General features: G+C 43.6%; 1 protein-coding gene across 1 annotated transcript; it reads left to right on the forward strand.

The window, feature by feature from the left end:
* Positions 1-327: 327 nt before the first annotated feature.
* Positions 328-22,226, forward strand: LOC129326370 (cytochrome P450 2K4-like). Its single transcript, XM_054974530.1, has 9 exons — positions 328-703; positions 7,494-7,656; positions 8,495-8,644; positions 10,580-10,740; positions 13,974-14,147; positions 18,188-18,335; positions 19,810-19,994; positions 20,759-20,900; positions 21,176-22,226. The coding sequence occupies exons 1-9, from the start codon at positions 521-523 to the stop codon at positions 21,361-21,363; spliced, it is 1,494 nt and encodes a 497-aa protein (XP_054830505.1). The 5' UTR covers positions 328-520; the 3' UTR covers positions 21,364-22,226.
* The last annotated feature ends 1,103 nt before the right edge of the window (positions 22,227-23,329 follow it).

Raw genomic sequence — 23,329 nt, forward strand, 5'->3', positions numbered from 1 at the left:
AGAAGGTCTCTTTAATAACCAAATATAGGCAGGAAGTTTAATGGGAAAAGAATTTAAACATTTCTTAACATGCTTATGAACATTTCACAAGATGATTTGGCAAAGATGATTTGGCAAAGCGGCAGAATTAGCTGGACTAATCTTTCAGTTAATTCTCAGTGTTGGCCAAATAATTAAGCAATCCGGAGAATTAAAACCTGTTCTGCAGAGTTTTCTAGACTCCAGCCACCAAAATAATTAGCAAAGGAAAGACTAAACCAGCTAGCATGGATTAAAAAGTTAGAAAAGGAAAGACTAAACAAGCAAGGATCCAGCAAGAATAGATTAAAAAGTTTGAGCTGAGAAAGCGGGAGGGAAAGCAGGACAAATTCTCTTACTGAGGATAGTTATTGATTTACTAAGAGTTCTAACAGCAAGTAGAAACAACTACTTATTCTGCTTGTTTCAGTTGACAAAGACTGCCCTAGTTGTGTTTTACTACTTTTGTGGCAATCTCTTTATAGTTTCTTATTTTCTGGGCATGGATTTTATGGATCCTAGTACCTTGTTGTTCCTGTTTGTCCTTACAATGATGTTCTTTTTGAAAATGGGCAACTTCTGGAAGTCCAGCAGCCAGGATCTTCCCCCGGGACCAAGGCGGTGGCCCCTCATTGGAAATCTCCACCTCCTGGATCTGAAAAGGCCTTACAGAACCTTGTACAAGGTGAACATTTTGGTTCTTTCCATGCCACTCGTGGGCATGTTTTATGTTATCTTCTGGGCCAGGGAAAGTATTCAAGATGTCCTCTCCCAAATGAAGATATCAACGGGCAAAATAACAAGCATCTACAAGGCATACTTGTTTTGTTCTTGCTTACTTAATTCTTTGCAATAGCTGCAAGCTGCAATAGCTGTGTTTACTGCTCCTTGGTGAATGCCAGGAGGAGACCAGAGGGACTTGCTGGCTGAAAGAGAGGATTAAATAAAATCTTTGTTTTCGGCTTGTGACCTTCTCAGAAGCTCATGGCTGGAAACAGGCTTCTCAATGGATTCTTGATCCAATCCTTGCTCTTGTTTATGTTCTTTAGTGTTTTAAAGAGAAGCAGGAACTAGGACTGGGAAAGAATGCACAGGCCCACAGACTCCTCTGCCAACTAAATCATTGTGTAGCTGATCAATGGAGAGTATGTGAAATGATAAAAAGATAGAGAGGTTTTAGAAGATGTGCTGCAGCTTTTATTTAGCGGGATTCATGAATCAAAGCAAGGGTAGACAGAAAGAAGGGGGAGAAGGGAAACAGGCAGTCTGGAAATCTGGGATAACTGTGTCCAGGAAAACTAATGAGAGGGGATTAAAGGCATGGATCCCTTGCCACATGGGTGCAGCCATGGGCATAGAATTTCCAATTTCCTGGGGGAGGGGCTGGGGCTGGGCCAGATGGGCTGCTATGCTAGGTCCTTAAAAGAACCGGGGCCCGGTGACATCATAGGGAGGGGCCTCTACTATCTATGGAAGCGGGGCCATGGGGAATTTAGGGAAGGGCTCCCTACAAAATTAGGGGGGCAGAGGCACCCCCCTAACAACACCCCTGGGCTGGGTGAAACCTAGCAGAAGGTGGGAGTTGGCCAGCGGTTATAGCGGTATCTCAGCAATCTCCTGCCGCATCCTGTTTTTGAAATTCACTTTTAGAATAGTCACTTTAAGATCTAAAAGTATACATACCTTGTGCATAGGACAAACTAATGGTCACAAATTTGACTCTAAGAAATGCAACACAGAAAAACCTGTAGGGGAACATTTTTAAAGTTTTTTCTGGACGTTCGTTTACAGGAATCTTGTTTGTGCCTTATTCATAAGGGTAACTTAGTACTGAAATGTACTAAATTATGGGATCACAGATGTGTTCATTTGGTAAATGCATGAAGTCTTTCTGAGCCAGGGCGGAATACAAAGCAGTTGCTGTGCACTCAATTTCTGAGCAATGTACAGAGTTCAGACTAGTACCAATCTTCTTCGCACTTCAAACTAATATCTTATAAGTGAGTAGAAGCACATTTTGAGACAACTCAGAACAGCACTCATAGTAGGGCTGCCAGGCCCCCTCAATCTCCCAGCAGGAGATCATTTCTGGGAAGTGACGTCATTTCTGGGAAGTGACGTCATTACACAGCCCCTGGATCGCACTGTTGGGGGCTGCTGCAGAGCGCGGTAATGCTCCTGCATGTCTCAGCAGCCCAAAACAGGCCCAATCTGTGCCAAAATGGGCCTGATCTGTGCCCATTTTGGGCCCGTTTTGATGCAGATCATTTCAGGCCCATTGTGATGCAGATTGGGCCTGTTTTTTTCACGCCCAATTCAGGCGCATTTTGATGCGGATTGGGCCCATTTTGGGCCCGAGCGGAGTGCAGTGGCCCCGATACAGGCCCAAACAGGCCCGATTCTGGAGGCTGCTGTGCGCGGGAATGCATAGCACCGCAGGGGGGGGCATGCATGGAAGGGCACTTGCCCCCACTGGCCAGGTAAGTGGGGGCGGGGTGAAGGGGCAGGGGATCCCTCACCCCCACCAAGGGTCTGGCATCCCTAGCCCGTAGCCATGACCTGAAAGAAAACTCACAGTTATATGCCACCTAGGATTTTAAGTTACACTGAATGTGTTTGTTCTAACTGATGTTCTTTGAATGAGTTCATTAAGATCAATTTCTGGAGAGATTTGTTTATGTCCATGAAGAAGACCCATTTGTTTGAGCCTGTCTCATGCTTGACTGTAGAAAGGTCCTTATTCTATGAAGCCGTAAGAATGACCTTTCTGAGATGCAGGAGGAAACAGGTATGGTAAGGCCAATTCAGATAAGTTTAGCTAATTCTGGTAGTAGGTGATGCAGACATTTTCCTTGTCTGAATATTCATGCCAGGTAGCTGCTACCGGCATCGCTCTCCAGGTACTATGAAAGAATTGTAAAAGACACTGTGCAATACTGACACACCCCTGAGGAAGTCCGTAGGGACAAAAATCTGCGTGAGAAAGAGCCAGCCCCAGTTTTGGGCGTCTGGATTCAATCACCATCAATCCACTGGTCACATTGCAAACTGAAAGAAGAAAGGAAGAAAAGTTTATACCTCAAGGCTATTTGCTGAACTGACTTACCTTCTACCGTGGAGTCTTTACCTGTGGAGATTATTACACAATATGTATTGACTATGAATTGTTGTTGCACATGAGAAATTGAGCACTTGCCACTTTAAATTGTGCTAGTAAATTTTGGATACGCTTTAGACTTGGTGTGTGGGGGGGTTCCCTCTCTTGTTTCTGTGTAATTTAGCTGGGTCTTGCCTTTTGTTATATATTTTGGTCCTTGGCAAATATATGTGGCTGTCTGCTGGGACGGGCTTGCCTGAGTTGCACAGGCAGGGTGTAATCCCCGGAGCATCTAACTTTTTGTAATTTGCCAAAGTGTTTTATAGCTTTTAATCCAAACAACCACCAGGCAAAGTAAATCACAGTGCAATATTATTATATGCTTGAAAACAGTTCATATTAGCTGTTGCTGCCTAGGTGGTAAACAATTGTCAGTACACATCTACTTGACCAACTCTTCAGAGTATAGACATTTTAAAAAATGCTTAACAGGCTTGCTTGGGCCATTCATTAACTTTAAAAAAGAACTGATTCAGCATCCACTTCAGCAAACATAGGAAATCACAGGCTTGAAAAAGGCACAAAATATTTATCTACTAAAAGAATCCTCAAATCTTATAGCAGTACATTTTCTCTAGTTTTGAAAGTGCTACTCGTCTTTTAAAAAAAAAAACTTCTTTCAGCGTTAGCTAGTTGATTGCTCCTTTGAAACTGTACCATACCATTTTATGTAACAGCAAAATAAATAGTATCATCATGTACGGAGTGCACATTCCTTGCCAATGTTCTCTCTGAGATGCGCACAGGGCAAAAGGAAATTCTGGAAAGGCTTCTGATCTGTCTTGTTCAAGCAGATGGGCTTTCTCATTGCTTCAGACAGACAGCATCTGGGCTGCCCTTTTAGGAATTGTCGTTTTCTTCAACAGATACCACCTCACCACTTAGAAATGGAATGGAAATTGAAAGAGGTGCTTAGGAGCAGCCCCCCCCCCCCCCATGTACACACTACCATAAAACCAGAGGAGTTAGCCGTGTTAGTCTGTAGTAGCAAAATCAAAAAGAGTCCAGTAGCACCTTTAAGACTAACCAATTTTATTGTAGCATAAGCTTTCGAGAATCAAGTTCTCTTCGTCAGATGCATGATCCAAACTGGTCAAATACAGAAGAGGAGGGGAGAGAGGGGAGAAAGAAGGGGACATAGAGACTATGAATGGTTATCACATTATCACAGGTAACAGATTCCCTTTACAGAGGCGTGGTCTGGGGGAGCCCAGTGACGCCTGGTGTGGGCTTTCGGGGACCACAGTTCTCTTTGTCAGATGCAGCTGGCAGGGAGAGCTGTGGTCATCGAAGGCTTATACTACATAGGAATTGGATACTTTCACTGCTACAAACTAATAGGGCAAACTGACTGCACACCAAAAGGAGATGTTTACATTTCCAAGCAAAGGAATGTTTTGACTGCCTCCACGCTAATTGCATTCTGTCTCCTTGTGATATATGTCCCCTTCTTTCTCCCCTCTCTCCCCTCCTCTTCTGTATTTGACCAGTTTGGATCAGGCATCTGACGAAGAGAACTTGATTCTCGAAAGCTTATGCTACAATAAAATTGGTTAGTCTTAAAGGTGCTACTGGACTCTTTTTGATTTTACTACCATAAAAAACTAACTGTTCTCAATGCTATATAGATCCATCCCACACTCAGCAAAAACCACAGCAGCAGCAAGCAAGCAAGCGAACAGAACTATTTTAACAAGGAAACATAGGCCCTACCCTTCCCCAGTGTTCCATTTCCAAAATACAATGTAATTGTACAATAAGTGAAAAGTAAAATAAAATAGAGACTCGCTTTTCCCTATTAAAAGGAACAGAAACTGGTCCTTAACAAAGTAGCATAGATTGCAGAGAAAATATGATGGGCAGTTGGAGCATGGTGGCTGGTGTGAGTTAGAGAGAGAAAGTAACAAACTTACACTTGCCTTAGGTTTAGAAAAGAAGCAAGAATTCTTTATTATAGGAACTCCATACTTTGATGGGGAGGTGGAGTGGTAGATTCCTATCAACCTAAGTCTAAGAGTGGGCATGGATGGGACAAGTCCTGCCTGCACAGTGCAAGATGGAGAGAAAAGGTAGAAGTGTGACAAAGGGAGGAAAAGAAGGATGTCATGAGGAGGAAGTCTTGAGATTATCATTCTACACATCAAAGGATAGTTCAGGGCAGTAAAGGAGTAAATAGTAAATAGATGCTCTAACCTTTCTATCTTTCTAACTCTCTGGTTTGTTCCCATCTGAAACATGAGGGAAGGGTCAAGTCCTCCTCTTCTAACATTCCCCGAATGTAAATTGGAGCCAAGCAAATATGTTTGGCCCAACAGAGGCCTTGTAGTCTGACTATTGATACATTGAAAGTGAGTGGAGCCAGTCAGGGTTAAGGATTAAGCTACTTTGTGTGGACCATAGCCACAGATCTTTTAAGGCAGTGCATAAATTCTTTTTTAATCAAAAATATTTTTTATAAATATAAACAGAACAGAAAAAAATTAAAATATCACAATTATAATTACATCAAAAGAAAAAAAGAATAGAGTAAACATATAAGATAATAAACAATGATATTGTAAACTATAAAAATTACATAATAGCAACCATTTTACTATGTCTTCTTGTAATAAAAGATTGTCATTTAATTTCCATCTTTCCCTTCTGTCTCTGTTTTGTTCCCAAGTTACTGCAAACTAATTGTGATCTGCAAAGGTTTTTGGTTGTATCTTTGCACTCTCTACTAGATTGATAACTAAGGTTTTTGATATCCAGCACATATCAAACCTTAAACATGTTTGGTGTCTGTCAGAAAAGAAAGTACCTAGTATTCAGATTTTTGATCCTCCAAGCATCTTCCAATAGTATCATTTCCATATAATTAAACATATTTGGGGGAAGTTTGTCTTCTTTGATTTTTTCACCTTTTTTTTTAAAGACCATTACCCCATTCATGTCTCTCCTTAAAAATCTAAAATGGGATGTTTCCACACATCTTACCTGCCTGCGGTTCTGCACGTCTTACCTGCCTGCAGAACCGCAGGCAGGTAAGACATGGGGAAACGGCCATGGATTCGAAAACATTTCCATAAAATTTTTCTCTTGCATTGTTTGGGGCATATATTGTTGCTTGCCATCCGGTAGTCTGATTTTCAAAGTCATATATCTTCCTTCAGAGTCTCTTAATTCTTCTATAGCATTTATTTGTAAATTGTTTATATAAACCACGACTCCTTTTTAAAAATAAATTCTTAATAAATGGAGAAATACATACTAGCAAACAGGAACAAAGCCCCAAAGAATGATGGAACTTGTAATATGATAAAACAGGGAGGCTGAGCAGTCCTGTGTTTCACCTGCCATTATAACTGATTCCCTCATGTGAGTTGTCACTGGTTGCCTGTGGGGGGGCTTGACCCCTCAGCCCCCTCGTAGTTTACACCAATGGATGCAGCAGATGCAATTACATGCCCTGTACTGAAAATGGAGAAGTGGACATACACTTCCCACGGTTTGTGTGTGCCACACAAATCCACAGTTACACACACAGACGGAACAGAAGGGTTTGAAATTAATTGTTCATTGCTGCTATTTCATTGGATGGTTGTACCCACCAGCACATTGGAGAAGGAAATGGAAATAAAGTCTTTGGGAAATGACAGATAGTCCCTTGTTACTATCATTTTAAAACAGAAATGACATTGGTGTGCCAGTGTAATGCCAAGCCTTCCTCACAGGTCCCTTCCCCACCCCAGTTTCTCCCAACAGTGTCAAGGCACCCATGGGCATTAAAGGAAATTGCAGGGAGGTCTCTTGTTCCAGAAGAATAATTCACCAATAGAACTGATAGTCTTTTAGAGCTGTCTTTTAGGGGGACCTAGCAACCAGAGTCCCCAAGGCAGCAAACACTAACAATTTAAGACAATTTAAATTTAAAACAATATATTATTAAAACAATACAATAATTACAGTCACACAAACAACACAAAGAACAGGGAGGAGGGCCAATAATAGGTACTGGAGGTATGCCAGATAAATTTTTCAAAAGTCATTACCAACTGATGGAAGACAGAAGTAGAAGGCTTTGAGGCCTTCTGTGTAATGATATAGGTGACCACAAAACTCAAAGTCTTCTATCTGGTACCACCACTGTTATGGAAGTACCATTCTACCACGTCTACCTGGCACATTTTAAATCAAATGTTAGGTGCCAGTTTTAAACATTCTATCTACCCAGGGATTTGGTGTTTAAATTGATACTTAAGTGGTCTTTTTGAGTAAGCTACCCATGGTCTTGAAGATCTGAACTGTTATTTCTCTTTTTAAAATTACATTTCAGTTATCCAAGCAGTATGGTCCTGTCTTCAGATTTCAAACGGGATTCCAGAAAATGGTGGTTGTGGCAGGCTATGAAACTGTACAGGAGGCTTTGGTGAACCAGGCAGATGCGTTTGCAGAGCGGGCCAGCATCCCAATGTTTGAAGAGTTCTCAGAAGGTCATGGTGAGGACATTCTTTTGGATTAACAAGTAGGCTTGTTTACTTATCACTGTAGCAAATTATCCTAGCAGATATGCAAAGTGGAGTTTCCCAGTCAGAACTAGACTGGCTTAACCTACAACTTGAGCGTAGTTTGCCAGTTTTTCAACCCTTATATATAGATCTGCAGGCTTTACATTCATATGTGCCATCAAGTCTCCACCAACTTGAAGGAGAGGTGGTTGGACAGTGCAGGAAAAGAGAGCCAAAGGGGATGACTCAGCTATGAGACCAACGAGGCAGGGAATCTCAGGACAGTTCAGAAAGCCTTGCAATGCACATTCTTTTTTTAAAACAGGGTGGGAAGAGGACAAGGAGGATTAGCTGCCCCACCTCCTGGGTTGAGGCAGAGGTAGTGGAAGGAGGCAGCAGTACTGGCAGGGTAGGCAAGGCAAGGTAGAAGCAGTGGCAGCTGCGAGTGTCCTACAATGAGGCCGAAAAGTGGTCCCTCAGGTGGTAGATTTGGAAGGGGCACCTCCCATCCTACCTGCTCATATCTTACTTCACTGCCTCCTCTACCTTGACTCAACCCACTCTTCTGCTACTTCTCTGCCAGGAACCACAGCTTTGCTTCATTCCTCCTATAGACCTCTTTAAAGATGGCATGGCAAATCTTTCTTCCTAAACCTAACTGATGATTTAGCCATTATTTCTGGTTTCCTGCATAAATAAACCCATTGCATCCCTTCATCCTGGCCTTCCAGCGATGTGCAAGACCTCCTTCTATATACCCCCTAGGTTTTGTGAATACAGCCCTAACGGCCATGCCAGCCCTTCAAACCAGCCCTTTTCATCCATGCAGGAGTCATTTTTTCTCACGGTGAGAACTGGAAAGTGATGCGAAGGTTTACGTTAACCACGTTGCGTGACTATGGGATGGGCAAGAGGACCATAGAGGACAAAATTGTCGAAGAGTGCCATTCCCTAATTCAGAAGTTTGAGTCTTACAAAGGTAGGCTGGCGTTATCTTCTGTTGTAAGAGCATACCTGTAAGATCATACCTACTGGCCACAGTATGAACTGATTTTTGTAATGATTTACTCTTATTTCTTTCCCCCAAAGAATCCGAGGAAATTGTAATTGGAGTGCTCTGACAGTTGCTTGTTATGTATCTCTAACTTCTAGGACTATAGCTCCCAGAATTCCTCAGGGAAGACAAAATTAACATTAAACCTTGTTGTTTGGGTGAAGATTAAAAGGAAGAAAAAGTTGCAGAGTTTAATATGAGCACATCGGAAATAAGTAGACAGACGTCTATTGTTTTAGCTCTAGAAAAATACTTTTACTACGTATCAGGGCAAAGAAAATATTTGGTAAGAAATTTGGAAAGAATTTGGAAAGAATTTGGTAAGAAAATAATAGCTAACTAACTACATCTTGATGATTAGACTAGGAGCTTAGAGAGAGAAACTTAGACAGACTGAAGCTTAGATGTTCCCTCAGATTGAACAAAGAGCAATAAAACCTTATTATGTGTTGCTAGCTAATTGCCCCCCAATAAACTGGCTCATCCAATAGACAATCCTAGATTCCTTCATTAAGACTAAAGACTCCCCTTTCCATGGCGGGAACATTTACTCAAGGCTTAAGTGGTCCTATGCTAACTAGCTATCTGACTACAAAAAGAGAATAAAAATTTAATTCTTTCATGACTGAATGTAGGACACTTGCAAAAATCCCAACAAACCTTTCTGAGGGCCAAGCTACAAGTGATGAATGACACTTGAACAGCAAGTGGATTGAGTTGGGGCTTTTGCCAAGCATGGCTTCTAATTGGCTATTAGTGATTTGATTGGCTGTGCAGATTTTTAAAGATATTGCTTTGGCAGAAGCTGCTTCCACAGCACAAGGATCTTCACTGTGTGGCTGAAGGTAAGCTGCAGCAGTCGTTTTGTGCCTGGCTCCATCTCCTGTAGCAGCCATTTTGTGGCAGCCATTTTGTGACTGTGCCTACCACTCTATTTCAGAATTCCAGATGTGCTCAAAGACTCAAAAAAGTTGGGACCCCTGCTGGAGTGTGTAGAAGTCCAGCAAGAGTATTTATAGCATTCCACTCTTTATTATAGATGCAGAGGAGTTAGCCGTGTTAGTCTGTGGTAGCAAAATCAAAAAGAGTCCAGTAGCACCTTTAAGACTAACCAATTTTATTGTAGCATAAGCTTTCGAGAATCAAGTTCTCTTCGTCAGATGCCTGATATCTGTATCAGGCATCTGACGAAGAGAACTTGATTCTCGAAAGCTTATGCTACAATAAAATTGGTTAGTCTTAAAGGTGCTACTGGACTCTTTTTGATTTCACTCTTTATTAGCATTTCTTAATCAAAACAACTCCAAGTATAATGTTTAAGATGAGTTTGTATGTAGTACACAGCATGAGCAGACTGAATCCATTCTGGGTCCCCCCCCTCCATTTAAGATAGCTGCACAAATTGCAAAATTTGACTCCCAGAACAGCTGGTTCTTCCTGTTTCCAGTAGATATTAGTTGAGCCTGGCCCTTAGGCAACCACAAAAACCTCAATCCTGTCAGGCTGTGGAATAGTTGATTGGCAAGAGCATGAGGTAATTACAAAGGCATTCCCTCTCTTAGCTCATCTTGAGAAAAAGTCAAGTTTTAAAATATTCAAATAAGGCATCTTAAAAGAAGAGTTCAGAATATGTGTTTAAATTGACAAACCCTTATTAAAAAGAGTTCTAACCAGTTAAATGTCTGCCCATATCATGGGAGGCAAGAAAATCCATGTTAGAGTAAAAGCAGTGAAAGTGTGCCAGTAGAAGAGGAAAAGAAAGTTGAAGCAGAACTAGCCATGAAGCAAAGAATAACTCACCTGCTCCTGGAAAGTGGTATTTCTGTCTTCTCCTTAAATGCTAGCTTTTTTTTTGTACAGGAAAACCATTTGAGACAACAGTAATCATGAATGCAGCTGTTGCCAATATTATAGTATCCATATTACTTGGCAAGCGATATGAATATGAAGATCCCACGTTTCTAAGACTACTGAAGTTGGTGAATGAAAATGTCCGACTTGTTGGAAGTCCCGCTGTCTTGGTAATCTAACTGTTGAAACTGGTTAAATAACTTGGGATTTTGATTTGGAATTTTGCTCTGTATGGTACAGTCATTCATGGTGTGAGGGACTCAGCTTCAAAAGCTGGGATTGCCAGACAGTAGAGAGGATGGTTAACGTGTTTCCTGCCCCGGTGTGGCTAGCCTGAAATGGCAGTTGAGGATGGAACGTTGAGGGATTGACAGTTGGAGTAAACAGAAGAGTGAGGGGAGTTGGAGTCTGGCTTCTGACCAGAGAGGGTCAGCCAGAGAGTCCTCTGTGTGAAAAAGGAAGGGAAGGAGTTCCTTTAAAAGTGAAATCGGTACATTCCTGAAGCATTTTTAGTCCTTGGACTAAAGTGGGAAAGACAGCACTAACTCCTGCGTAGACTCAAGAGATCTGGGAATTATAGTGGGCCAAGGAACTAGGTAGAAAGGAGTCTCCCCTTTGGCAGCAGGAACAGGGTTATAGCTCATAAACGCCTGCCCAGTATCTTGAAAGGGTTTGACTCAGTGGAGTTTCCTAAGGTCTGGAGAGGAGGGAGAGTTGTGCTGTGTCTGTGTGTTAAAAGTGGAGCATTTGTGAAGCAGTGCCAACCTCTCAAAGAAGCCAGCAACTTAGAATCCTACCAAGTGTTTTGTGCCTCACACCAGTAAAGTTTCTGTACAAAAACATTTCCATTACTTAATTTCAAGCACCTGCCCACCTATCTTCTAACATTACATACTTGTAAATAAACGTTCTGTTACACTTTGAGTCTCCCCAAGCCTTGTGGGCCAGTTTCTGTTTATGGGCAGTGCAAACCCCTGATCTGTCCCCTACTTGGACTTGGCTGGGTAACCATTAGAGATGGGCATGATCCGCATTACGATTGAAAAACCCCCACTATAATGATGATCGTGCGATCATGACCCAGCGGATCGTGATCGTCCACGGCCAACTATCCAGTGATCGGGAGGGGCCTGGATCGGGGTGATCGGGCTCGGATCAGGGATCCAGACACTCGGGCACCAGCAATCTATTCCCCTGGCAACAGAGCCAGGGGAATGCCTGAGCTGTGTTTGCCCTCCTTCTGTCGCCCTGGAAACCTGAATGGAAGCCCAGCTTTCCTTGATCAGCAGGGCTTCCTTCCAACCATGGAGCAACAAAGCAGTCACCAGCTGGGAGAAGACACCCAAGGGAGGGAGGGGGAAGGGGGTGTTCTGCCACCGCCAGCACACACCTTCCAACCTGCACCGGGAATACCAGCGCACTCCTTTTTGGCCTGGCAGGCAGGCACACGGGGGGGGGGGGTGCCGGGGGGTCGGCCGGAACGGCTTATTGCCGTCTCCCCGTGCTTGCTGGGCCCGGCAGACGCCGCCACCACCCACCTTTCCACATAGCTGGGAATAGCAGCACGCCCCGCTTTGGACTTCACAATCCACGGATTGGAAACAGGAGATGACGGTCTGGATCGTTAATTCGGGATTGTCGCTGGTGCCGATCCACGATCAGCTTGATCGTTAATTTTTTTGGATCGTGCCCACCTCTAGTAACCATACTACTCATATGTTACAGAAGGGTGGGACAAGAAATAAAGTTAAAGCTTAACATCAACCATGCTACTAAAGGCTTCCCAGCACAGTGTACACCTTCATAGGCTTAGAGAGGAGACGTTTTACCTCAGGGTAGGGGAAGGTCAGCCCAAGACTGAGATGTGGGTTTGTGACACATGGCAACATAAAGCTGCCTGTCTTTTGAACACTCACTGCCCTAGCAGATTATCTGATGGCGCTGAAAAACTGATTCAACAAATTTAGGGGAAAATATGTTGGACAGGCCTCTCAGCACTATTCTTCATCAGCACAGAAGGATGATGTTGCACATGGGATTCATGACAGCTTCTTAGTCAGGCTCCATTTGGACTCTCCCTGACTGGGATGGCTCAGGAATCAGGATGCCCCAATCTCATCATATCTCAGAAGCAAAGCAGTGTTGCCCCTGGTTAGTACATTGATGGGAGATCACCAAGGGGTTCTATGGAGAGGCAGGCAATGACAAACCACTTCTAAACATATCTTATGAAGACTCCTACAGGGTCTTCATAAATCAGCTGTGACTTGACAGCATTTTCCACCATATGAGGGCTCAGCCTAGTGCTGCCAGCCAGTGGCTGGCAGGAAACTACAGGCAGGGACATGGGAGTTGCTTTCATATTGATGGCATGACAAACCCACACCACTCTAGGATTCAGTACAAACTCTATGGTTTCACCATAGCATTCCCACTGAATCCTAGAACAGAGTGAGGTCACATCCTGGTTCACCCCAGAAATGACATTTCTCCATTGAAACAACAGCAATTTTTGTATTCTTGTTCACCCAGCTGGCCTACTGAGCAGTGGCAGGTCACGGGCTGCCCTCAAGTAGTATCCCACTCTAGCAAGAGACCTGGCAAATCTAGCTCCAGTCCAGAACTTGGAGTCAGCAGCTGAACCTTGTTCTGTTCAGCTGAAAGAGCTGCTAGCTCAGTCTCCCCTGCACTACACCTAAGGAAGCATACCCTGGCTGGAGGGATCCAGTGAGAGTTGCTGGCATCAGCTGACTGAAGGGCCCAGTAAGACCTAGGCTGGAGGTATGAAGCTGCTTCCCCTTGAGGATGAGACTCATCTTGTGTTCTGAAGACTGACTTGATCTTCTTGACTCTTCTTGACTTCTGCCTGCTGGACCTGGACTCTCGCCTTGGCCTTGGAGCACCTTGCAAATTCTGAAGCTTCCTGCAGTTCTGCCTAGCCTCAGTTCTTGCCCCCAGATTCTGACCATGCTGTGCCCCGCAGACCTGTAGCATACCCCAGTACTCCAGCTACCTCGTTCCTGTCTTGACTCTGGACTTTTCTTGCCTGCCCAGCCAGCTTGCATGCCTTGAACACCCGACATTTAAAACTTTGTGGCTGGTTATGTTAAGCTTTAAAAATAATTTCTTGTTGTCTTATTTACTGAGTGTGAGCAATGAGTACTGAAATGCATTTTTTTACTGCTGGCTGGGAGATGGTAAGATTGTGTGTTCACGGGTAGCATTTGTTCCTAGAGCAGAATCACAGAACGCAGCACCAAACGGAAGATGAGATCCATCCGGGCCAAGTGTCTGAACGAAAGGAGCAAAGATCGTTTAATAGAAAGAGCTTTGAGATTTCTGCCTCAGCAGTAGGATTTGGGCCTTGCTTAATCTTTCCCTTTCTCATCTGTTATTCTTTCAGCTGTACAACATGTTTCCTGCGCTGAGCTTTCTCTTCAGCAGTCGCAAGACTGTCCTTAATAACAGGAAAGAAATGCACACTTTCATACAGGAAACCTTCATAGAACGCCTCAAGGAACTGGATGTCAATGACCAGAGGAGCTTTATTGATGCTTTTCTAATCCGACAGCAAGAGGTAACAGTGTATTGTCGAAGGCTTTCACGGCCGGAGAATGATGGTTGTTGTGGGTTTTCCGGGCTGTATTGCCGTGGTCTTGGCATTGTAGTTCCTGACGTTTCGCCAGCAGCTGTGGCTGGCATCTTCAGAGGTGTAGCACCAAAAGACAGATCTCTCAGTGTCACAGTGTGGAAAAGATGAGGTCATTTGTATCTACTCAGGAGGGGTGGGGTTGAGCTGAGTCATCCTGTAAGAGTTTCCCAGGGTGTGGAATGCTAATGGCGAGAGGCTTCACTGTATCCTGAGGAGGTTCTTATGCATATGGATTGGTACTTGATGTGCTAATCTTCTCTGCAGGGCTATTGTCGGGGATAGAATGTTTTGTTAGCCTGGTGTTTTTCAGAACTGGAAACCATGCTCTGTTCATTCTTAATGTTTCTTCTTTCCTGTTGAAGTTTTGCTTATGCTTGTGAATTTCAATGGCTTCCCTGTGCAGTCTGTCAAAGTAGTTGGAAGTGTTGTCCAGTATTTTGGTGTCCTGGAATAAGATACTGTGCCCTGTTTGCGTTAGGCTATGTTCAGCCACTGCTGATTTTTCAGGTTGTCCAAGTCTGCAGTGTCTTTCATGTTCTTTTATTCTTGTCTGGATGCTACGCTTTGTGGTCCCGATGTAAACTTGTCCACAGCTGCAGGGTATACGGTATACTCCTGCAGAGGCAACCAAGAGGTAACAGTCTTGACATAAACCAATTACCAAATAACCACAGGCAAATTTTTCAGCTCTCTGTTTTAAATATGTTTTTGCAAGTCACAATAAGGAGTTTTGCTGTTCAAGAGAACAGCCAATGAAGGTAGCTGGGATTTCCTAAACTACAGCCATTCTTCTTGTTATTGGAACAATATGTTATGGGAAGAGAAGCACATTATGTGCAGACCAAATAGCAAAATCTGCACATTTCAAAAGTCTAGTGGATATTTCTGGAGGAAAGATTCTAGCTCTTCATCCATCATATGACCTGTGTTCTTACTCTTTCTTCCTTATTCCTATCCTTTGGCTCCTTTTTTTCCCTTCCTTCCCTCTCTGCTGGGGCTGCTAACCTCCAAGTGGGACTTGGAGACGTCCTGGAATTACAACTGATTTCTAGTCTACAGAGATCAGTTCCCCTGGAGAAAATAACAGTGTAGCATATGGCATCACGTTCCTGCTGAGCTTCCTCCGTGCTCCAAAATCTGCCCTTCCCAGGCTCCATCCCCAAATCTCCAGGAATTTCCTAACCCTAAGTTGGCAACCATACTCTCTTTCCCCCTCCCAGCTGGGCCATGTGACCTCTCTGCCGGACTCTGGGTTTGCATCCTTCTTCGTTTCTTAATATAGCCTTCCTGACGTAACCGGCAGGTCGATTTTGAGGCACAGATTCAGGCCAAACCAGCCATGATGCTGGGAATTTCATGACTAGCACTCTCCGCATTTTAAAACATATTGCAGAGGGCTGATTCAGACTTGGGCTGAGAAGGAAGGGAAATTTAAGCTTTCCTGTTCTGCAGTTTCCCTATTCTGTTTCTCCCAAGAAACAATCTTGAGAGACGGCTATTCGCTCCATTAGAGAAACATAGATATAATGTTTTGCCATATAAATAGTTCACATCTTGTTTTTGTTGGTTAGTATGGGGTGTTGGAATATTTGTTACTGTGACTAGTAGTAGTACACAGGGCCGGATTGAGGTGGGGCAGGGGAGTAGCCTGCCCCCGGTGCCGCCAAAGAGGGGGCGCCAGGCGCGGCTGCCAGCCGCCCGGGAGGCTAAGCTCAGGGTTGGGAGACCCTTGCCAGCCCCGCCGATGGTGCAGCTGGCTGGCTTGCTGCGCATGCAGGACCTCCCAGCCCTGCGCTCAGCCACCCATGCGGCAAGCCAGCTGCCCCAGCGCATGCCCTCGCCACCGCCAGCTCTGTGGCTCACCATGCACTGGGGGTGCCGGCTTGCAGTGCGGGCAGCACAGAGCAGTGGGGCACGCTAACTGCGCAGAGGGCCTCTTAGCCCTGCGCTCAGCTGGCCGCACGGCAAGCCGGCCACCCCAGCACCTGGTGAGCTGCGGAGCTGGCGGCAGCGAGAGCGTGTGCTGGGGCAGCTGGCTTGCCACGTGGGTGGCTGAGTGCAGGGCTAGGAGGTTTTGTGCGTGCGGCAAGCCAGCCAGCTGCCCCAGTGCACGCCCACGCCGCCGCCAGTTCCACGGCTCACCACACGCTGGAGCGGCCGGCTTGCCGCGCAGGTTGGCATGGCTCCCGCCCTGCATGATGATGTCACAAAGTGACATCATCACGCAGCGCCAGGGGCGCGTGCGCATTCTGCACTGCACAGAACACCTGGGCAAGGTTTGCCCAGGGTGCCCGCGTGCTTGGATCCAGCGCTGGTAGTACAACTAGTAGTAGTTTATTTTCCACGGTCAGTGACCAACAATTAACAAAAAACACCAATACTGTGACTAAAATGCAGGCCTCTAAAGCAAGAAGGAGGGGTGCTGGTTGGGTGAGTGAAGCATGCTGTGATGGAATGGTAGCTGTACCTTGGGGGTCTGAGTGAACTGTAATTTTTAGTCTGTGGGCTGAGGGAAAGTGGTCAGTCAGTCAGGAGCATAGATGGGCATGAACCAAAACATGAACCAAAATTCATGACGAACCAGGCCGGTTTGTGGTTCGTGAACCAGTGGTTCGTTAGATCCCATTTCTGATGATCTGCCACGAACTTTAGGCTGGTTCATTTGGTTCCTTTTTCAGTTCATCACTGCAGACAGTCTGGCGCCAATCAATCAGTTTCCTAGGCAACAGGGGATGGCCTTCCTGCAGACCTTCTGCTGACCCTGGAGTGACCGTTTGCTGACTCAGAAGTGGTGATTTGCTGGCCCAGAAGTGATATTTTCACAAACCAAAATGAACCAATTCATGAACCAGGGCAGGTGCATGAAAGTTTGTGGTTCGTGAAACATGACAAACCATGAACCATGTTTCATTTTATTTCTGGTTCGTGCCCATCTCTAGTCAGGAGTTTGTCAAAGACTCTAATTCAAACAGTCTGTCAGGTTCAGTGAGTCTTTGTGGAAAAGTCTGAGTTTATCTGTGTTTGTATGATTGAGCAGACTGTTTATTCTGTGAGCAACGAATGGAGGGAAATAAGTTTTTGTGACCAAGTCTGTGAATAAACATTCTAAGTTTTGTCTTGGGTGTTGCCGATTTTCATAACAGCATACTTGTTATTGTCCATATCAAGGCTAATGGAAGTGCCTTACCTCAGCTTTAGCAAGCAGCCAGACACTCCCCTATAGCAACATGTAATATGCCAGAATGGCATTGGTTGAGTATAATGTTGGTAGGCCTCCATCCACCAAGCCAGCTCCAAATGAAAGAGCAAGTTGTGGTAGTATAAGAAAATGACGCATGTGCAACAACACTCTAGGTACTGTATAGGATATACCATACTTATAATGTATTAAACTTTAAGTTGCTTTTTAAAGATGTGGTATATTTCTTTGGAGAATGACTCTTGAGTTGATGCAGCCCACTTGAAGTGCAAATACATAAGATGAAGGATGGGTATAATATCGGCACCTATAAAATGATGCCATAGTAAATCAACCTAAAGAACTCATTTTTCTTTAATGCTGTCCAAAATTTACTACAAGGAATCTCAAAATGGTTGGTTCAGGTTTCAGTTCTCTCCCAGTGTTCTTTGACCTTATTCCCTCTCCATTACAGAACACCTTACTTCCTTTTTAAATGGCGCTAAACTTTCTTTAAAAATGCTGTTTGCGTTCAGAAGCCAAAGTATGTTAAGAAGCCTGTAAGAAAGGTCTATCAGTGCCTTCCGTCTAATCTCTGCTGTAAAATTATTGGGCCATTCTTTGTATTTATTTGTTTGTTAGTTATGAAAAGAAGAGAAGCATAAATTTGTCCAGATAAACTGGATCTAATCTGTTTTCACCGGCAGAATAAAGAAGTCCTGTTTTGATATGCACACATTTACTCATGCCCATCTTTTAGTTTCAATTCTTTCTTCTGATCTTCTAGGAAAAGAACAAGAACAAGATTAATAAATTTTTCAATAATGACAACCTAAAAGGTGTTGTGGGTAACTTATTTGCTGCTGGCATGGAGACCACTTCGACTACCTTGCGATGGGGTCTGTTGTTGATGATGAAATACCCTGAGATTCAGAGTAAGTGCTTTCCATTGGTTTGTTTCCATTATTCTGGATTCCAGTTACGGATCACAGGTCCCCCAGTGAGGGCAGGGGATTCCCTGCTCCCACTCTCTGTCCCCTGCCTCCACTCACCTTGCCAGCGGGGGAAAGGGTGTGGGAACAGGACTCCCAGGGTCCTACAAAAATTTCTCAGAAATATTTATACCAACCTGAAACAAAAAAGCAAACTTACAACAACCTAAGACTGTTTAACGGAGGGAGGAAAACTGGGGAGATGTGAAAAGTCACGTAGGGGAGGCAGGAGAGCCTATAGGGTGATCTTCCTGCACCTGCCCTAACTTTAGGAAGCGATTCTAGACTCCAGATGTTCCAGTTCTATCTTCCCATTCTGCCCCCTCCCCTCCTCTCCTGCTGCTGCCTCCTTAAAGAGAAAAATGGGAAAGTAAGGGCAAACTGGGCAACAGAATTTACCCTGGAAGTAATTTCCGGAGTATATACAGAGTATATTTTACCCTTTGTATTGTATTACAGTAGCACGACAACAGGCAAAAATCCACAGGTGAGGAAATCTACATTACCACATGGTTAAAAAATCTCAAAGATAAATTAATGAGAAACCAAAGAGAATTTCACTTGTGAAAGATAAAAAGGAAATAACCAACCAACTGCTTTATCTAAAAAACAAAATTTTGGAAAAAGAAATTCTACCCTCCCCCTATAAAAATCCTAGCTGTTGAACACTTCATTCCCAAATATCAGGAGCAATAACAAGTGTTTATTCGATCTCTGATGCCCATTGAGAAATACCATCAAACCATAACATGAAACCCACTCTGTTGCCATTCTTTGCCAGTGGGTGAAGCCTTCATTTCGCTTGGTGTTCCCTCAGTCATCTCTCCTCCCTCCAACATTTTGAGAGTTCTTATCTTTTGTATTTATTTTATGTTCTGGTTTAATGATTTTTTTAAATGATGAATGTATGTTTTGGCTTTAACGTTTTTTAAGATGAGGTCAATTTTTATGTTTGGATTGGTTAGCTGCCGTGGTGGCCCTTGTGAGGGCAGAAAGTTGGAGTAATTTTTTGTTGTTGGTGATAGTGATTATTCTTAGTAGGTCATATTAAGATAGCCTTAATGGGGTGGAGCCTACCACTCCTCTGAGCAAAGTTTATTTATGTATTTCTTTATTAAAAATACTTATATCCCATCCTTTCTTTTGGATCAAGTCTGAAGACTTCTTCCAGTCTAAGGAGCTTTTATCTAACTTAAGTGGCTGTTCCTTTGGAGAAGCCATTTAAGTTACAAGAAGGCTACTTATGCTGTGGGAAGGCTCCTTGAAGGACATTATCCCAATATTTGCTGGAATAACGTCAGTTTTATTTTATTTATTTTTAATTTATTTCAAGATCCTTCAGTTTTCCCCTCATTGATGGAATAAGTCTGAAACCATAAAGTTTATTTTAGTGGAATGAAATATTTTATTTTCTCAGATAAGGTCCAAGAAGAGATTACAAAGGTGATCGGGTCTGCTCAACCTCAGATTGAACACCGATCAAAACTGCCATATACAGATGCGGTAATCCATGAAGTCCAGAGGTTTGCTAATATTCTCCCTATGGACTTACCACATGCCACCACTACGGATGTCACTCTTAAAGGCTATTTCATTCCAAAGGTGATCAGCCTTAAGCAACTGCATTAACTTTACAGTCTTCGCTCATTTGACATCTGTTCATTTGCAGCATACCACACTTTTTACAAAGAGCTTGGTTTGCAGACATTGAGAAAATTCAGAGCTAGCCAGTGCAGCCATTCTTAAGCCATTAATTTAAATGACAGAGACCTAAGTGCAGGACTGGCCCACCCATAAGGCACACCTAGGGAACCAGAGGTGGAGAAGAACGAAACTCAGCCCTGCCAGGCAGTGCCCAGTGGACAGCCCACAGAGAGCCTGCCCTCTCTCCTCCATTGAGGAGGTGGGGCCACAGCCTTATAACAAGTGAGGGTCGTATAACATGGAGGCCGCTTCCCCATAGTGCAGGGGGGAGGAGGAGGGTGGTGGCAGTTTCCCCAAAGTGTGAGGGGAAGGGAAGGCAGGCACTGGCTTCCCGATGGTGTGGAGCACATAGTAGTCTTTCGCCTAAGGTGCCAAAACGTCCTTGGGCCAACCCTAAGTGCTAGCTTAGTTTTCTGATGGAAATAAAGGGGAGTGAAGCACAACTGACTTGGGCTGGATCATGTTCCATTTCTCTTCAGGATCTTTCACCCTTTTATTCATTAAAGTGAAATTTCTGTCTTAACTTCTTTACACTTTCATTCTTACCTAATTCACTTTGTGGGTGGCATTTTTAAAAAATTGGTTGAAAAATTGTGATCATAGATAGGTTATTGACAGGCCATCTTCCTCAACTTTAATAGCTCGTTGCTTTGACTTTGCAGGGAACTTATATTGTTCCATTATTGTACTCCGTGCTGTATGATGAATCTCAGTGGGAAAAACCCAATAAATTCTACCCTGAACATTTCCTGGATTCCAACGGAAAGTTCGTAAAGAGAGATGCCTTCATGCCTTTCTCTGCAGGTAACTCCTTTTATCTTTATCACTGGATGTTGAATTCATAGTTTCACTACTCAGCTTCATTCCCTTGGAAGGCCACTTCTCACTTGTTCTTTCAAGATTGGAGCGATTCCCCAGTAGCACTATTAATCACTGTGTGGTTATGTACTTTAGTCTTCTTTTCATGTTTGCTGTTTGGTATTTTATGGTAAATGATTTGGGGGCAGCGTTCTGTGGGGAAAATGGTATAAAATATTATAATGAAGTTGTGCTTTTGTGCCACATCTGCACTGTTACAGGTCGGCGAATGTGTGCTGGCGAGACCCTTGCCAAAATGGAGCTCTTCCTGTTCTTTGCAAGTCTCCTGCAGAGATTCACTTTCCAGCCCGCCCCTGGGACGTCTAAAGAAGACCTGGACCTGACCCCTGCAGTTGGGTTTACTACGCCTCCCACACCCTACTATTTATGTGCTTTGCCACGTTCTTAAAATTTAACTGTACTTATCTTCTCTGCACAACACTCTCATTTCCTGCACCTTCTTGCCTGCCAGGAACATTTCAGATTCAGTGGATCAAAACTGTGCTTTGTCACAAATCTTAGAGCTTCAAATGCCTATCTGTGAAACTCACACAAGATAGTTCAGAGAAATAACTTAGATCAAAATTTGATCCTCACAGTCATTAGCTCTATAAAGCAGCTAATCCCGGCTGATTTGTTCAATTCACACATTACATCTTCTCTTTGAATCCCCATAACAACTAAATTGAATTACAGTCCAAGTGAGATCCATCCAATGGTAGCAGCTGTGTAGACAAAATAGATATATTTCATTAGCACTGTATTTCTGACTTCAAACTGGCTTCACAAAAGCTCAAGGCCTACCCATTCTACTAACCTTGGAACTTGTTTAAGTCTCACATTTGAGAAAGATATATAACACTAGAACAAGAGTTCACTGAATGAGTAAGCAAACCCTGTAGACTGGAGCTGGCACACCACCCAGTTTGCATTAACAACTCTTTACATCCCTGATTTCTGGTCAGTTGGCACAGCACAACAGGAATCGGGGAGTCGTTTCATCTTGTTCTCTCATCATTCACAGAGCACAACATTCCCATACACTCTAAGTAATATTCTTCTATGCTTAGAAGCTCATGATGTACCTTTCTTTCCGTTATGCTTCCTAGATAAGACAAAAGTCTGATCACAGCATATTTTGCTTAGTTGGCTGAGAATGGAATGTGTAACTTGTAACTGTTGCTATAACCATATTTGGGCATCCGGACATCCTGAATACAAGCTAATAAAACTCTCGCCTCCATCTTTGGAGGGACAGACTTTGCATCCAGACCCTGTCTCGTGTCGTTACTACAAAACCCAACAGCCATATTTGTAAAACGTTTTGTGAGGTTGAGAATTAAAGATACTGGCTTGGATCCAGCCAGCTATTTCTGTAGGCAGAATGATTTCTACCTACACAGTCTGAGTTGGGTTGCATTGGGAGACAAAAAGGCACACTCTGTGGGCAGAAATCATTGGATCCCAGCCACTGACTTGTGTGTTTCCACCAAAGCACATTTCAAGCCTTCCTCCAATGCAAAATACATTGAAAAGCCTCTTTCAAAGGAAGAAGGCTTCATACTTGGCTGAGTGGAAGGGTAAGACACAAGCAAATCTTTTCAGAAAACCTAGTCCTGTTGATGCTCTTTCAAGGTTTTGTCTATTCATTTATGGGTTTGGGTTGCAATCACCTTCCTACTTAGCCACCAACTCACAGTACCCATCTATCTTTCTTCTTTCCGTCGCTAATGTAATACAATGACCCTCATTACAGTGTTATGTACCTGTAATGAGGATTGTCAAACACTGTCAGGCTATGGATGACAGGATATGGCAGACAGATCTCTGAATCATTGCAGCAAGATACAGGTTCTTGGTGAAATGACTTTTATTCAGAAATCTGACCTCTTCCATATGCACAGGTCCATAGGTTTATTTAGAAGCAAGAATGCATCTGAGCAGCACAACTTCTCTTTGAAAGGAATAAGGCTTAAAGCAAGTACAGGTCTAAATACTCAAACATTCCCCTCCCTCCCAAACCACAAGTTCAGAACTAGTCTGGGGAACTGTTCTGGAGTTTATACATTAGTTAGACAAGATATAGAGAACTGTAACATTTCAGACATATGAGGTCATTTCAAAGAACATCGAGGGAGAAGATTGTCCGCAGCTCCACCAGCTGCATTGCTGGGCTGTGAGAGGGAGAAAACGAAAGTGATACACACAGTCTATGAAATCAACCAGAGAAGTACCTAGCAGTTACAATATTGAGTAACATCAGGATTATGTTAACAATAAGCATCAGAACCAGAATGAAAGTTGGCATGGGTGAATGGGTACAGACATACATGACAGTCTGCCTCCCTAAAGATGGCCTCCCTTCTCCCTAAAGG

The sequence above is a fragment of the Eublepharis macularius genome, chromosome 1 (assembly GCF_028583425.1).
Source record: "Eublepharis macularius isolate TG4126 chromosome 1, MPM_Emac_v1.0, whole genome shotgun sequence".
NCBI classification, from domain to species: domain Eukaryota; kingdom Metazoa; phylum Chordata; class Lepidosauria; order Squamata; family Eublepharidae; genus Eublepharis; species Eublepharis macularius.

What these genes read in the sequence shown, in the direction of transcription:
- LOC129326370 (XM_054974530.1), top strand. Translation starts at nt 521, where the DNA reads ATGGATTTTATGGATCCTAGTACCTTGTTGTTCCTGTTTGTCCTTACA. An exon ending in TTGGAAGTCCCGCTGTCTTG is followed by an intron (nt 10,741 to 13,973) that starts GTAATCTAACTG and finishes TTATTCTTTCAG; the next exon opens with CTGTACAACATGTTTCCTGC. An exon ending in GAAATACCCTGAGATTCAGA is followed by an intron (nt 18,336 to 19,809) that starts GTAAGTGCTTTC and finishes TTATTTTCTCAG; the next exon opens with ATAAGGTCCAAGAAGAGATT.